Genomic DNA, 16,948 nt, shown 5'->3' on the forward strand with positions numbered 1-16,948 from the left:
CGCCGAGTTTCTTTGTCGTCAGTTCACAATTCGAACAACTCCTAGTGTATGTGTGTAGCAGCTGAGATGAATATCCGTTTGCTGGTGTCCCACATACTGCGTTTGTGCTCGACTGGTGGGAGTGCGCAGCATCCGACGGCTGGGCTGTGACCTTCGGACCCTTCACTTTCACTTTCACACGGCCAGGAAACCCGCCGGGCAGCCAGTTGAGGTCTCACTTTCTCTTTCTGGCTACTCGTCATCCCGAAGGCCGTTTACTGGAGGTGAGGAGTTCAAGTGGAAAATACAATTCGGCAGACACTATATTTTTGTATAAAAATGTATTTCAAATTATAAAAAAGCAGTACATATTTTTTAAATGACGATGAACTCTTCGCCGAGATGTACATTTTGAAACAGAGAATTGTGCTTATGAACTAGCTTCTACTAAAAATTTCCCCAGTGATTTTGTATTCAGATGCTTGTAAAATTCTGGAAGACTGACAAATCATGTTTTTCTTTGAATTTCTAAAGACATTGTTTCAGTCGTATTTGTCGCCTGTGTACGGATTTTGAAAGGGGATACCTGGAAATATGACAAAGGGGAGTGAGTCCTGTAAATCAGCAGTGAGATTCATTTTAGGGTAAATGAAATCGTGGTGTATGCTTGAAGAGTAGTTCTCGATTCGAAGGAGATTCACACAACGTCTTCGTGTCCACTCACAGCATACAATGTTTTTTGGTGAAAACGTGCAGGGTCCTTTATGCATTTTCTCTCGACAGTCTGGTGAGATACCGAAGTACTAATAAATAAAGAACAGTATGTTCTCTGACGAAGAAGCTTATTGCTTGCCAATTTGATCGACCTGCGCCTGCAAGTTATTGACTACCTCTGGGGGCACGTGCGCTCCCAGGATCTCGAAGAGGTTGATGCGCTGATCGCCGGGGATGTGCTCGTAGGCTGCCAGCTCGATACCTTCTTGTACTTTCTGTATAGTGGCATCCTTGGGGATGAGATAGGTGTCCTGTGCCTGGCGGATGGCCTCGTTGGTAAATACGGAGCCTTCCCTGCCCTGCGCACTCGACCCGTCGGGGGCCCCCTGCAGCTGCTGCTGTTGCTGGGGCTGCTGCTGCGGCTGTTGCTGCGGCGACGGCTGGCGGTACTGCTGCGGCGGGTGCTGCGGCGAGCCGCACGCGGCGGCGGCCAGCAGCAGCGCCAGAGCTAACGTCGCCTTCATCGTTCTGCAAATAAGAACACGTTTCTATACGAACCAGTCGCATTACTGCGGCTTCTAAGATACTCGTACAACTAATGAACAGAGTCGGGTTGACGGAGAAGATAGAGAAGATCCAAAGAAGAGCGGCGCGTTTCGTCACAGGGTTATTTGGTAAGCGTGATAGCGTTACGGAGAAGTTTAGCTAACTCCAGCGGCAGACTCTGCAAGAGAGCGGCTCTGCATCGCGGTGTAGCTTGCTGTCCAGGTTTCGAGAGGGTGCGTTTTTGGGTGCGGTATCGAATATATTGCTTCCCCCTACTTATACCTCCCGAGGAGAGCACGAGTGTAAAATTAGAGAGATTCGAGCGCGCACCGAGGCTTTCCGGCAGTCGCTCTTCCCGCGAACCATACGCGAACGGAACCGGAAAGGGAGGTAATGACAGTGGCACGTAAACTGCTCTCCGCCACACACCGTTGGGTGGCTTGCGGAGTATAAATGTAGATGTAGATGTAGTGTACACTGAGGTGACAAAGGTCGTGGGGTAGCGATATGCACATATACAGATGATGGTAGTATCGCGTACACGAGGTATAAAGGGCAGTACATTGGCGGATTTGTCATTTGTTCCCAGACGATTCATGTGAAAAGGTTTCCGACATGATTATGGGGCCGGCCGTGGTTCCCGAGCGGTTCTAGGCGCTACAGTCTGGAACCGCGCGATCGCACGGTCGCAGGTTCGAATCCTGCCTCGGGCATGGATGTGTGTGATGTCCTTAGGTTACTTAGGTTTAAGTAGTTCTAAGTTCTAGGGGCTGATGACCTCAGAAGTTAAGTGCCATAGTGCTCAGAGCCATTTGAGCCAAACATGATTATGACCGCACGACAGGAATTATCAGACTTTGAACGCGGAATGATAGTTTCAGCCAGACGCAGAGACCATTTCATTTCGAAAATCGTTAGGGAATTCAGTATTTCGTGGTTCACAGTGTCAAGAGTTTGCCGAGAATACCAAATTTCAGGCATTACCTCTCACCACAGACATCGCAGTGGCCGATGGTCTTCACTTAACGGCCGAGATCAGGGGGTTTGCCCAGAGTTGTTAGTGCCAACAGACAAGAAACACTCCGTGAAATAACCGCCGAACTTCATGTGCGACGTACCACGAACGTATCCGTTAGGACAGTGCGGCGAAATGTGACGTTAATGGACCACGTCACCGGGCGATCGATGCGAGTGCCTTTGCTAACAGCACGACATCGCCTCTGGCGCCTCTCCTGAACTAGTGATCTTATCGGTTGGCCTCTAGACGACTGCAGAACCGTGGCCCGGTCAGAGGGTCCCGACTTCAGCTGGTTGAGTCCGAGTGTGGCGCAAACCCCACGTAGCCATGGATCCAAGTTGTTACAGAGGCACTGTGCAAGCTGGTGGTGGCTCCATAATGGTGTAGACTATGATATTCTTCACGGGTTTGCAGCCGGCTCATGTCCTCGTCCAGACGAAGACCTGCTCCGGCTGCAAACTCGTGAAGAATATCAGAAGTTATTAGGCCGGGAAAGTCTACGAAATCACATGGTGTAGACTATGTTTACATGGAATGGATTGGGCGCGCTGGTACAACTGAATCTATCATTGACTGAAAATGATTATCTTCGGCTACTTGGGGACCATCCGCAGCCATTCATGAACTTCTTGATCGCAAGCAACGATGGAATTGTTTTGGATGACAATGCGCCAAGTCACTGGGCCACAACTGTTCGCGTTTTGTTTAAAGAGCGTTCTGGACAGTTGGAGAGAAAGATTTGGCCACCCATCGAAAATTTTGCGACATAATCGAGAAAATTCGTGCACAAAATCCTGCACCCACAATACTTTCGCAATTATGGTCGGCATAGAGGCAACATGGCTGAGCATTTTTGCAGGGAACTTCAGACGACTTTTTTTAGTCCATTCCATGCCGTGTTGCTGCACTGAGACGGGCAAAAGGAGATATGACACGCTATTAAGAGGTATCCCAGGACTTTTGTCATTCCTGTGTACAACATGGGCAACAGCAGAACTCGCTGAATGGGCTGTCACACTATCACGCATATGGCTCTTGGTGCTTAGGAAGCAGTTTAATAAAAACATAAGAGTACAGGCTTTGGCGATCATTGTCGGTAAAGTTAAGAGCTGCTGGGTTCTGGTACTGCATAATTTTTGCAAGAATCTTCTGATACGGCTTTTTTGCTGGAGCCTTCTTCCGGGAACTCGCTGCGTATTAAATCGCACTGTCAAAGTTTCCGAACTTAAGAAAAGTATTCCCCGCGTTTAACGCCGTTAACTGATATGTACTGGTACCTAAATCACAGAAATGCCATTGAATAGCCTATCATGAATATTTACCGTGATAAAAATGGGAAATGTTTTCTTAAATTTGCGAAATTTTAACAGTCGATCTTACAACGAGGACGCGCCTAGCGTGATCACCGATTTCGCCCAGATTTAAGGCATATGCAAGGTTTGGCCATAAATGAAAGTGTCAGAAGTAGGAGCTGTAGATGGCCTGGTGTTTCCAAAAAAATAGCATTTTTCGCGGGAGTGAGGTGAAGCTTGAATGATTTATGTTAGCGTAGTTTCCATCAGCGGTTAGCGCAGTGGAAAGAGTATAGAAGGGTCAAAGGGTCTAATCACTCTGGGGAACATTTTTATTTTCAATTTTTGCGTTGCTTACACTGCAAATAAACTTACATAATATTCAATATGTTATATTTGTTAACATTTTCATAATAGGTATGAAAAGGAACGGCAAAGGAAAATTTGAGAACGAAAATCTATTTCCAAGAAAGGACTCTACTTACGGCGTACACGAGGACTGTCCACATAACTTTACGACAAGGGATAGTAATCAAATGGTATATGAGTTATTCCGTCAGTTTAATTTTTACCTTCGAACATACTTCGGCAGCTATAGACGGACAATAGTTTCTCTTTGCAGATACTGATAAAATTATTGCATCCCCTATTTCTGAGATGAATATGACCCCAGGACGTGTAAATCATCAATTATGATCTACCCCTCGACCCTCGGATTACTGTTCTGTACTGTATCCGCTTAACGCTGCCTGGAAACTATGGTAACACAGATGCCTCATGCCTCGCCCGACCTGCGCCGAATACTCTATGTTTTCTAAGCGCTTGGACACTTCTATCACTTCCAGCTCTGCTCAAGCCCTTGTTACACAATAAATTTATAACGTGATTGTCAGCAGGCCCGGGACACTTTTTACTATGCTCCAGTTTCTGGAAGAAGAGATCAGCAACGATACAGTCGGGTAAGAATGATGTCGTACACCAAAACACAAGAATTTTTAACATCATATTCTCAGCGTTAATCCCATCTAGTACACGGTCCGTTGTACTCATATTTGGCAAATTTAGTTTACCTAACTTTGCCGGCTGTTGCATTTCTGCCTCCACAGTCGTTTGTCACACTACAGAGGGAACTTGTGTGCGCCACCTGCCTGTGAATTGGATAAACATTGTTCTGTGTATGTTATCGTATTTTAACTGTTTGTGTATCGTAATCTCTGAGGCGGAAATTGGGGACCAGTCCAGAATTCGCCTAAGCGAGCTTGAGAAACCTCGTAAATACCACACTCAGACTCTCCTGTGCACAAGCCGCGGTGGTTACTCCGCGGTGCGGATTCGATCCGAGTCAGGCTCAGTTTTCTGTGTGGCAGACTAGCGCGCTGCGCGTTACTCTGGACGAACATATCGATTTTCAACATCTTAGTTTATAATATAGCGGTCCACGCTTTGCTCACTGATCGGTCTAGTTTCCACGTGACATAGTTTGAACTCCACCTTTGCAAAGATATGCTGGCAAACTTCCGCATTGCTGAGTCTCGTTATTATGTCCACCTCCTCATATGTCACATGTTGAGCACTTCCAGAGTAGGTCTACAAGGGTGCTGACAGGTTAAATACATTTTGTCATTTTATATCATGCGAGAGTAAGGATTTATCATAACTGTAAATAGAGATAATCACCGAGACTTATGCAAATGTGCTCAGTATTTCTAAAGAAAGCATATCGCGGGTTGACTAATGGAAGAAAATCCCTATTGATGGCAGAGGCGAACGTCAACAAAAATGCATGCGTGGGAGAGCTCAACGTCCGAGTTAGGCGCACCCAGATTGGTTTCTGCTAAAACGAATGACGTTGTATTGCTCTGGAGTAGTAATAAAGTCTTCATTCGTCATCAAAAATCACATTCAGTCATGAGTACACAGTGAGAAGGCAGCCATTGGATCTTTAGATACCATTCCACGTTTCACCTGAAACTATTGAAAACGTTGGAAGAAATCAATAATCAATACACTAGACTCGTTTCTGAAAGAAGCGGAGTATTCAGGTTTAGCTTTGCCGTGGTTCCCCTAAAACATTTCAGGGAAATTGTGGGATAGTTTTCACAGCCGACGCCACCTTCCTCGCAACCGGATTAGCGCCCCATCAAATGACCTCGACACGCCAAACCGCCACTTTTCTTCCTCCTCTCCTTTCTACTTGTTGTTGTTGTTGTTGCTGTTGTTGATGATGTTTTTATTCTCCTTCTGGTACTGCTACTTCCAATTAGAAATCTAAATCTGGTTTTAAAAAGCGGGATTTGAAATCCCCTCCACTTCTTTCGCCTGTGACGGGGGAGTAAAGCCAAATTACCTTCTGGTGCTTGTTCTCTAGGAACTCAGTGTGCAGTGAGTGCACAAACAGGCAAAGAAATACAGGTCTCAATTGCTGATTCTCGCTAGTCTACACTGATGGGAGCAACTTTCGTCGGAGTCGTTTTGACCACAAGGGAAGAAGATGTGAAGGCGTATAGTTCCTCAAGACTGTACTGCACTCTTAACATGGCTTGAATCTACTGCCTCTCCGCATTGTGTCTTGTAGTGCAGGCCTGTGGTGTTCCTGATGATAATTCACTAGTCGGATGGAAATAGTAAGGTCGTGAGCTCCTTGGTGATATTCAAGGGAAAGACGTTTTCTCTTCCTCTTATTAACAACGTAAAAACAGCAGTGTTTGCATTCAACATGGGCATCCACACTAAATAAATATACCTGAAGGAAAACTCATATTTCGTAAAGGTAGGCTGCTAATACGACGAAGGAAGAAATCCTTCCCATTGTGGCGATCAAACGATCGCTCTCAGCCAGCAATGTTCATTTAAACGCGTACATTGCAGGGTTGTACTGTCACTAGTAGCTTCAACTGGTCTTGCGGAAAACTTCGTCCCTTGTTAGGTTAAGGGTACACATTAGCTCTCCAGCAAAACGCGCGAAAAGGATTATAAGCTCTGTTGACACTTTGTTAGTAATAGTTGCACTGTGCTGATGCTGACAAGGATGTACGTCTTATACCTGAGAAACAATACGAGTTGCACAAAAGTCATTATTCAACTTGTAATTTTTGTTCACCAGGATTTTTTCTAAAACTTCAGTGAAGAAAAGATTTGAATTATTATAGACGCCCACCGTATTCGACTTTGCTGACCTCTTGTCATGAGGTGGCGTTAACTGAGATAACAGTTGCGTAGTTCGGTAGCGTAACATACCGTGCCGTGAAAGCTCACATGCTATGACAACATGCTCGTAGTTTTATAGCCTACATTAGTCTGAAAAATGCAAGAGACGTGGCGCTGAATAGTTGTAGATCATCAAACTGTGCGCGAGTGTCCTGAGTTAAATCCAAAACATCTCTACAGATATTACTATTATTATTACTATTATCACTATTAGTGGAAGCCGCAGCGGCGGTTGTGGAAGTGCTGCCAGTATTAACTGTATTAATTCATAGTCGGCATTATTTACTTACATTATTACTAAGGACTCCCAAATAATTTTAACACTATTTGTCATATCAAAATTGTTATTTATTAGATACATAATAAGATACTGTGTGTGTGAAACCCCGGTCCGATGTAAGAGATGGCTCGATGCAACTGAGCGGTTCACTTTAAATAAATAAATACTTTATAAAAATCCTTTCAATGTATTGCATACTACTGAAATGTGCAAATACTGGCTTTTTCTCTCCGTGGAATTTTTGGAAGACACATGCTTCATTATGTACCATAGACGGTTATTTGTTGACAATGAAAGAAATTTATTACTCAGTCGACCATGATTAAAAACTTTGTTATTGCAGAAATGTGGTGATAATCAATGAAACAAGCGTCAGGACCGGGCCACCTCTTACCGGCTGGTTGCGTGCTGCTTCGCAGAACTCAGCTACAGTGAAAGTAGCGCTGCAGGGAGTGGGCAGCATAATTACCGTTGCATAATCGCTTCCAGATGCACCGCCCATTCTGTCTCAGGTTTTTACTTCCTGCTGAACATGTGCATTGCAACACAAACACGCACGCCAGTCGAATGAAAGCCCGTAGTAGCAGAGGAACATTATCTTCAGCGACAATAATTTCAACGGCCGATACGATAGCAATAGAAGTTTTCTAGTTAAATTGTCTTTTAGCGAGTTTTCAGAAATGTCCATTCTTTGTCACTGTGTTTTCTCTTAAATATGAGACTCAAGTCCGTCATCCACTGAAGTTCGCTCTTGAATATTAACCTGGGTGAAACAGTCGTTGTGCGACCACGAAAGAGATGAGGGATGAATCGGAAAAGGCAAGGATACGTAGTGGGGATATGAATGGTAATGCCGGTAATACCAGTGTCACCTCGCTTGCGACATGCCTAAAATGAGAAAACTCTTCATTTATTACATACGCCAATATTTTTAAGGGTTTGAATGTTGCGAGATATAGAATACTAATGGAGCCTTTTTTCTTTCGCAAGTTGAAGGTTCTTATAGTAATGACGTCATCTTTCATTAAATAACGGAGCCATTACACTGATCAACGAGAAATTATAAGCACCTACCTAATAGACGGTATGCCCACCTTTCGCACGGATAACAGCGTCGTGGCATGGAAGCAATGAGGCCTTGATAGGTCGCTGGCGGGAGTTGGCACCACATCTACACGCACAGGCCACCTTATTTCCACAAACTCCGGCGTGGGGGCCGATGAACGCTGACGCCACGCTCAATGACATCCCAGATGTGTTCGATCTGGTTCAGATCTGGCGAGTTGTGGGGACAGCAGACCAACTGGAATTTGTCACTGTGTTCCTCTAACCACTCCATCACACTCCTTGCCTTGTGACGTGGCGCATTATCTTGTTGAAAAATGCCACTGCTGTCGGGAAACATGATCGTCATTAGGGGGCGTAAGTTGCCCGCAACCAGTATACTATACTTCCTGGCCGTCGTGGTGCCTTGCACGAACTCCATCGCACCCATGGATGCCCACGTGTATGTTCCCCAGAGCTTAATGCATCCGCCACCTGCTTGTCTCCGCTCCGCAGTACAGGTATCAAGGAGCTGTTCTCCCGGAAGACGACGGATTCACTCCCTCCCATCGGCATGATGAAGAAGGTATCGGTATTCATCAGACCATGCAACGCTCTGCCACTGCGCCATCGTCTAATGCCGATGATCAAGTGCCCATTTCAGTCTGCCAGTTTCAGTCGTAGTTGCCGATGTAGTGGTGTTAACATTGGCAAATGCGTGAGTCGTCGACTGCAGAGGCCCATCGTTAGGAGTGTTCGGTGCACTGTACGTTCAGACACACTGGTCTGCCCAGCCTACGACGTCGAACATCTGTAATGAGGGGTGGCCGTCCAACCACATGACTTGGCACACACAATGAGGTCACTTTGAAACCTACACTCATGCCTGAGACTGACGTGAACCGTGTCTAATCCGCCTTCACAAGTCAGCATCTAAGTGCGAAGTTCTTGGTCTTACCAAGCCGTACGCTGTATGTCTATGCGACTTTTGGCGGTACGCGCCTGCAAACACAACAGCATATGGCTACGATCTGGCATTGTTTTGGAACTTTATTGATTGCGTGGTCTGTCATCTCCGATTACAGACAGTAGGCTAAGTGAGAGAGAATAATTTTGCAGTGACTCCGATTGTAATTCCATAAATTCTGTCGAATCAGAGACACTTTTCTATGAAATCCTCCTGCATCTTAAATAAACTAGGAAACTTAATATGTCCCTGTGTATGGATTATGTTGGCGGTACGCCCACGTAAAATACAGTACCCAGTGACAATGATGTTCAATGTAACATTAAGGTCTCACATAACAGTGAGCTCAAACAACATCTGTTGGAAGCTTTTCCTGAACATACACCTAATCTTTTAATTCCGCTGTACTACTTCGGGTGCTGATTGATACTACTACTGTTAGGATTCAGCAATGCACACCGAACCAATGCGCGGAAAGACACCGAGAAGATATTAATGACGATTCAGTTAGTGGTAAACATAGAATTTTTTCTATCTGTTAGTACTACACTCCTGGAAAAGAGATTATCAAAGCAAAATCAATTACATATCTTTATGAATTATGGGGTGCCTGGACCACTCGCCTATATGGTGTTTCAACAGAGTTGTAAAATTGCCGTAGGCTGCCAAAAGTGAGCGTAGACTACGGTAGTTTTCCTAGTGCCTATGGTCAGTTAAGATCAGAAATCGCGTTACCTGTTCGTTAGGTGTGTTGCACATCCATTGTGACGTTACCTAATTTTGTTCCTTTTGTGTGCGTATGCGGTCAGTGTCTTGCTACATTTCCCCAGAAGCCGGAAACGGTGAACCGTCTAGTAACTAAGAGAGGGTATATGAAGAGCTGCGTAAGTATAGCAGAATTTGTATTTAATTCAGGTTTTATTCGAAAATTATGGATTTGTGACGTCAAACAGCGGGATGTAGTAAAAGTAAGAAAAAATACAGATTTATCATATATAATTAGAAAATGCAATTTTCTCGGAAAAAGATACAAAATTAAAAACCGCGAAACAAAAATATATCGAAAATAGCTTCAATGCTTTGTCGAGGTTATGTAAAACATTTCCAGTATTCATGAACAACTGTCGCACTTATCAAAGGCCGGCCGTAGTGGCCGAGCGGTTCTAGGCGCTACAGTCCGGAGCTGCGCGACCGCTACGGTCGCAGGTCTGAATCCTGCCTCGGGCATGGATGTGTGTGATGTTCTTAGGTTAGACAGGTTTAAGTAGTTCTAAGTTCTAGGGGACTGATGACCATAGCAGTTAAGTCCCATAGTGCTCAGAGCCATTTGAACCATTTTGAACTTCTCAAAAATACAGGAAACTCTTCTCGTTGATCATGATGATGAACGTTCAGTTGAGTACAAAAACAACAATAATTTTATAGGTTTTTATATTTGTGCAGGTGAACTGTAGTTGAACTGTAGTTGTAGTTTGATTACATAAAAGTACAGAATTTACGCGACAAACTAATTTTTAGTACTTATATAATGCAATTTATATTTTATGAGGATGTAGAATACACAGTGGGCTAGCAGTGACCGATGTGCAGTTCTAATCATGTGCAACGCAAACAAATAAACAAATGAGCGAAGGAAGAACAAAGAGAAGTCGTAGGCGCGCAGTTTCTCTCTCACGCTTTCATTTATACGTATTTCCCTACCAATGCTGTCAATACTACCGGCATTCCTATCATTTACTACGTCATTTACGTATCGTAGCAGTATGACCGAACTATAATTTTGGTAGAGTGTAACTCTATGTTTGAGCTATACCAGCGGTGAAGAAAGGGATTATTTCTGTTCGCTCAATACTGATTTCTCTCTCTCTCTCTCTCTCTCTCTCTCTCTCTCTCGCTACACAGTACCGCGGGTAATCAATAGAAGATACTGTTCGTCGACTCATAGCATCTGAAACCTGGCACTTTGAAATCTCATGAAACAGTATTTGGATATATTTGATAATATTGTCATTGCTGTGTCCTGTGCTCAATCATTATTCGTTTTCTAGGAAACTATAGTAATCAAACCATAAAGAGAAAAAAGAATATGTGGTCAGATATAGTGACTTCAATAAAAAGATAATATAACCTGGAAGAAAGAAGAGGGAAAAGAAAGGGGGAAGAAAAGTCCATGTTGAGCATGTTAGTCAAATATTCTCTAAGAGACTGTTGACTCAATTTAATCGTTTATAGATTTCTTTCGTATTTCGAAACGACATAATTAACATATAATTTAATGGAGAAGAGTGACATTCTCAGGAAAGGTTGCAAGTTAGTCAAGAATTGTCATTGCAGATTTGATTAAAAAGATTAAAACACTTCATAAGACTTTCAGTTGACCGGTAGCGTAGAGGCCTTTGTTTCTCTTACTCATCTAATGATAAGATTCGTTGATCGCATCACTATCCCCGGTGAAAGTGCAGAAAACTTATAGGACCGGGGGTTGGAATGAATAGTTCGATGTGTACAGGATATGGATTGAAGCTAAACCGAAGAGAGGCGAAAGCAATGAAGAGTATCAGAAATAAAATTAACGATAAATGTAACATCGAAATTGATGACGACGAAGTAGATGGAGTGAAAAAATTCTGCTACCCAGGAAGCACACACTGACGCATTATATTATGTGCTGACTCGGCGACTAGCTATGCTGTAGCGCTTGGGCTAGCTTCTATGTGTGCTACCATAATGGTTCAAGTTTCACTTCCATAAATATAGGTCTCATACATAATACATTGTTATATGTTTGAGTGAAAGTAATGGGAGGGCTGCAAATCGTTTCGTTTTATACCCTTACAATCCAAATAGGTAATCACAGAAACTTAAGGCTGCATGCAGGTGATAACTGCATAGTCACATATTACGAAAATATATCAAGAACCCCTGAAACAACATTTTAGTAAGTACCTACCAGATATTGTACCCTTGGTAAAACAAACTGACCTACTATGGAGGATTGATGGGGTTTAAATTATTTAATCGTCATAGAAAAAGAGGAAGTTGACGAACTGGCTTTGTATTGGAGAACAGCGAGGTGCAAGTTACCATCCATCAGTCCTGATTTCTGATTTTCTTAAATCATTTCATGTGAAAGTCGTGATCATTCCTTCAAGAAACCCACAGGCAATTCCTGCCAAACATACTACCTTGATGTTGAAAGGGGATAAACTTCTGCCTTCCTTCGTCTCCCTTTCCAGACGACGCAACGAGCGAAGTAGTGCAGCAATTAAGCCACTGGACTCGCATTCGAGGGAAGCAGGGTTCCAGTTTCTGTCCACGAGTCATGCTGTAGATTTTTCGTGGGTTACCTTAATCGTTTGAGACGAATACCGGGACGATTCCTTTCTAAAGAAACCCGTAGATTTCATTACACCTTGTTGACCAACCCAAACTTCCGCTCGTCGTCGACGGAACGTAAAACTATAACTATTATCCCGTTTGTCCATTACTTTCCAGCAGTGCTTAGACGTGTGTCGTTTACAGTAATGCTATGATTCTTTTTTTTGGGGGGGGGGAGAAGGGGGCTCCGGATTACTTACTTTAGCTTTGGCTATTGCCCCTGTGAGGAAACGAAAATACGCCAGACGACGAACGTGCTTCTCAATTGTGACATTATACGAGGATTACCGCAATAAAACGCTTTCGTCCAGCAGTTTTCATACTACGCGTCAAACTGTAGTTAATGTCTAATAAAAGAGAGTATTTCGTCTCATTGCTTCTTGATATTTCACATTAAATGAAAGAAAAGTGAAGAGTTCTTCTGCGGACACATGTGCTGATTTGAACACATTCATCTGTAACGAAGGGAAGTCCGAAGAATCAAATTAAACTTGCGGCTGGAAACTTATAATATTGCCTCCTCTTTTTCATCCCTAATAGGCTTACGTATCCTCGAAAGCCCACATGGTTTCTTTACATCATTTTAGATATATGAAATACTCTGTTGAACCACGTCCATACCGAGCTGGTAGACATCCACTAGGCTGATCCCCAATTACTTTTGTATCGAATGCTTTCTTCAATAATGAGTATTGTGGTCAGCGCATGTACTTCGTTTTTATCATCCCTGCGCGGGTACCAGGAATTCCTAAATGCTTCTCTGAATGCTGGCAATTGCAATCTCATACTAAATTCAATAAAATTTATTTGGCATCAATTTTTTCTGAACCTATCTTTGCAAACAAATTGTGCGAAAAAAGATTCAGGCGCACATTTCTGTGTAAAAATGTGAATAGTGCACGTGAAGTTTCATTGACATTTATTAATCGAAATACAAGCTTGACTGTGCTGTTTTCTCAAACAGTACGAATCTACTCTAGATTGTATTCATTGACAGCTGATTCGCTTGCTCATTTTGGTTGGGTGAGTCTACGTTTCCTGTAAGTTACCTAGACTGTTCTAGTATTATTCCACACATCATACTGTAAAGGTATACAGTTGCCAACACTGCTCACAGTCTGGTCGGACTGTAGACAGTGCGCATGTATAACAGTCGCTCACAACAGCTGATGAAGACAGCTTCATCAGTCAGTGAAATATTGTGCAAGACAGTAGTATTTTCAGTCCAGGGACAAGCACGGAAAAGCGTCATTTACCATCAGATAGGGAAACATCTTGTCCTCGTCGTCGTTTTCAGTTCTAAGACCGGTTTGATGCAGCTCTGCCCGCTAGTCTATCCTGTGCGAACCTCTTACCTCCCCGTCAGTATTGCAACCTACATCCATTTAAACCTACTTACTGAAGTTATTTTTACCACAGTTCAATTCATAACCATTCAGGAGTAATCCGATTTACCATATAATCGTCGGCATTCTTCTGTAGCACCACGTTTCAAAAGATCCTATTCTTCTCTTATTGGAATTGTTTATCGTCCACGTTTCACTTCTTTGCATGGCTACACTCCAGGCAAATATCTTCGGAAACGGCTTTCGGACATTTAAATTTGTATTTGATGTTAACTTATTCTTCTTCACTAGATTCGATTTTCTTCTTACAGCCACTTTGCAATTAATACCGCTTCAACGTCAGCTGTCGTAATTTATTATGCTGTCCAAATAACCTTACTCATCTACTACCTTTAGTGTCTCATTTCCTTACCTAGTCCTTTCCGCATCCCTCGATTTCACTCGATTACACTGCATTACCCTTGTTTTAGTTTCGTTAACCCCAGAATAAAAGGGGTAAAGTGTTGCATTGTTACTAAACCATCGTAAATTTTACTACTGCGTATCTTATTCAAAGGAAGTAATAATTTGCGCTAGTTAATTACAATGCTAAGGTCGCCAGTCGCAGGTCACATACAAAATAAGTATAAAACGTCTTGTTTTAGAGCCTATACTGACAAACCAGATTGAAGGGAACTGCGAATTGATACCAAGTGCAGTCGTAAATTTTACGACGCTTTAGTAATCTAAACTTGATATTCATTTTATAGTCTCTGTTCAAGAAACATGACACATATGAAATCATAAATTCGCAGCTGTCTCGAAGACTTGTACGGCAGAAATTTTTTGAACTGATTTAGGACATTCGTCTTCAACAACAAGAATACAACTAAGTCACAGGTGGGTCAAATCTGTATTATACGTACAAACGACCTTATCAATAACTCATACAGTATCGAAGCTACAGGTGACAACTACTGCGATGAAACATTTGAAAAGTTGATTGAACTAGTCATATTATTACTATAATTGCAGTTTTAAATGTAGAACGTACTTATATACAAACAAACATTGAACTGTAACACCAGTTGATGCGTAACATCTACCAAGACAAAATTGAAATGTTTTTCCATCCTTATCGCTTCGCCGTGTAAAGCACTGAATCTGCAGTAGCACTGAGAGTGACAGCTCCCACTGTGGTACGCTAGTTAGACGCAGAGAGGGGGCGGCGGCCGCAGTCCGGCAAGCTCACCTGCTTGGTGTCTGCGCCGACGGAGCAGTCAGAGGCGCGGCGAGTGAGGGAGTACTCGAGCTGAGTGCGCGGGCGCGCCGGCCGCGGCTCTTATAAAGCACGGCACCGCTGACCCCGATCCCGGGAAAAAGCGCCTCTCCGGCTGCCGGCTGCCGGCTGGCGCTTCACTTTCTCTCCCGCCGCCCGCCGTGGCCCGCGACACCCCTTCCTGACTGCACCACCGCTCCTCCGGACCTCGCGACCGACCACACCGTCTCTTCAGCCACATACAAATCACGCCGCGGCTGCGACTACGTCGCTTGTTCCCTTTCACGTCTGCACTGCCTCCACTTCGAACGGCGGGCTATAAAGTCGGTTGCTTCCGCAATTCGCTAGAGCGTCTCGAATAGGAATCACGGTTATCTGCTGCAGTTGATGAAGAGGAAGTGGTGGGGCTTTCGAACGAAGTCTTTAAGTTTGTAAGATGCTTCTCTCCGCGGATTACATGACTTACTCTGACGGAAATAGGAAGTGTTACACAATTAATACCTTGACCGCACGCAGTCAAATAGGTACTCCAGTATTTGGGCTACGGTGATTAAAGTTTCGTCCTTATGTTAATATGTTTTCAGTACAGAAAAAAACCGCTTTTACAGATGAAGAATGGGGTATGCGCATGATGGTTATAGGGTGTGTCTAACGTTTCTGGAACTTTTTAAGTGGGGGGTCAGAGCATAGCAAGCCCAGAGGATGTGCACGAACTGCCTATCGCTATCTACAGGACCCTGTGAAAGGTCGAGTCATTGGCGTGGGGGACATGAGAGCGTCAAACCAACAGTCCACACAGACAGTTAGCTGTACTGCAATGACTGTAGAATGATTGGTGACGAGATTCATCAAGAATAACACCTTGGCGAGAAGAGTAGACGCAGGTCCTCCCAGAAGGACTACACCATGAAAAAAATCGCAGGGTGTTTCGATTGGCTGCGAAAAATACACAGATGATAATAGCTGGAATCCAGGCAGACGCTACAAGGAGAGTCTCATCAAGAATGGTAAAGAACAGATAATTGGAAATCTGTAGTCTCGATGCGTCGTTTACTGCAGAATCCTGGCACAGTTAGAGCGAACTGGGAAATTGAGTGATTCTACGGTGAAGAGAGATGAGTCTCTTTTCTCTTTTTGGTGGTCAGATTAATTCCCACGTGTCCGCAGACCATCTAATGGACGGGAAGTAGCGATTCTCGAGACCTATACCTCTCCAACTCTTGGAATCGGTGTTGGAAGCTATTAGATACAACAACAGGACTGGTTTGGCGATTGTTAAAGGAATTCTCTATAATAGTGTCAGTAACAATAAACCATGTTGTCAGACTCTTCATGATCATGATACCGTATGGCTTACTCCAGCAGGATAATGCGAGACCACACAGCGGTTCACATCACAAATGAGGAAAGTATGGGTCCTTAACAGGCCTGTCTGATCCCTTACGTGTCAGCCATAGAACATGTCTGGGAAGCGACAGGAAGACGTAATCTCTCATACCAGCCTCCAGTGAGCAATCTTCATGAAGTGAATAGGATGTGTTCCAGGCAAAGCCAGAAATTCCTCGAGATAATATTTGGAGGCTGTTTGTCTCCATGGCACCAACGAACACAAGGTTGTATTCGTACCCATGGGGATGATGATGGGTATCAGTTCCATAATAAATAAAAGTTTAATCTTTTCATACCGTTAAGTGACGAATATCTCCTCAAATCTCCTAGATGGAATAACACTTTCCATTTGTGTCAGTGTATTTAAGGTCGTCCCAAAGATAAGTAAGAGATGACGACGAATAATTACGGTCAATTAAAACATTTGAAATGCACTAAACAATAGTTACCTTACTTCTCCATGTCTAGAGCTGTCAAAGGTGATGTAACCTCGCATTGGTTAAGACACTGCATTACGAAGTGGAGAATTC

At 43.6% G+C, this 16,948-nt stretch overlaps 1 protein-coding gene across 1 annotated transcript; it reads right to left on the reverse strand.

Annotated features, from left to right (window-relative positions):
• Nucleotides 1-303: 303 nt before the first annotated feature.
• Nucleotides 304-15,054, reverse strand: LOC126175780 (hydroxysteroid dehydrogenase-like protein 2). The gene is made up of 2 exons (XM_049922756.1): nt 15,003-15,054; nt 304-1,221 (listed from the first exon to the last, which is right to left on the reverse strand). The coding sequence occupies exon 2, from the start codon at nt 1,215-1,217 to the stop codon at nt 822-824; it is 396 nt and encodes a 131-aa protein (XP_049778713.1). The 5' UTR covers nt 1,218-1,221; nt 15,003-15,054; the 3' UTR covers nt 304-821.
• Between the last annotated feature and the right edge of the window lie 1,894 nt (nt 15,055-16,948).

Source organism: Schistocerca cancellata, chromosome 1 (genome assembly GCF_023864275.1).
Source record: "Schistocerca cancellata isolate TAMUIC-IGC-003103 chromosome 1, iqSchCanc2.1, whole genome shotgun sequence".
Taxonomy (NCBI): domain Eukaryota; kingdom Metazoa; phylum Arthropoda; class Insecta; order Orthoptera; family Acrididae; genus Schistocerca; species Schistocerca cancellata.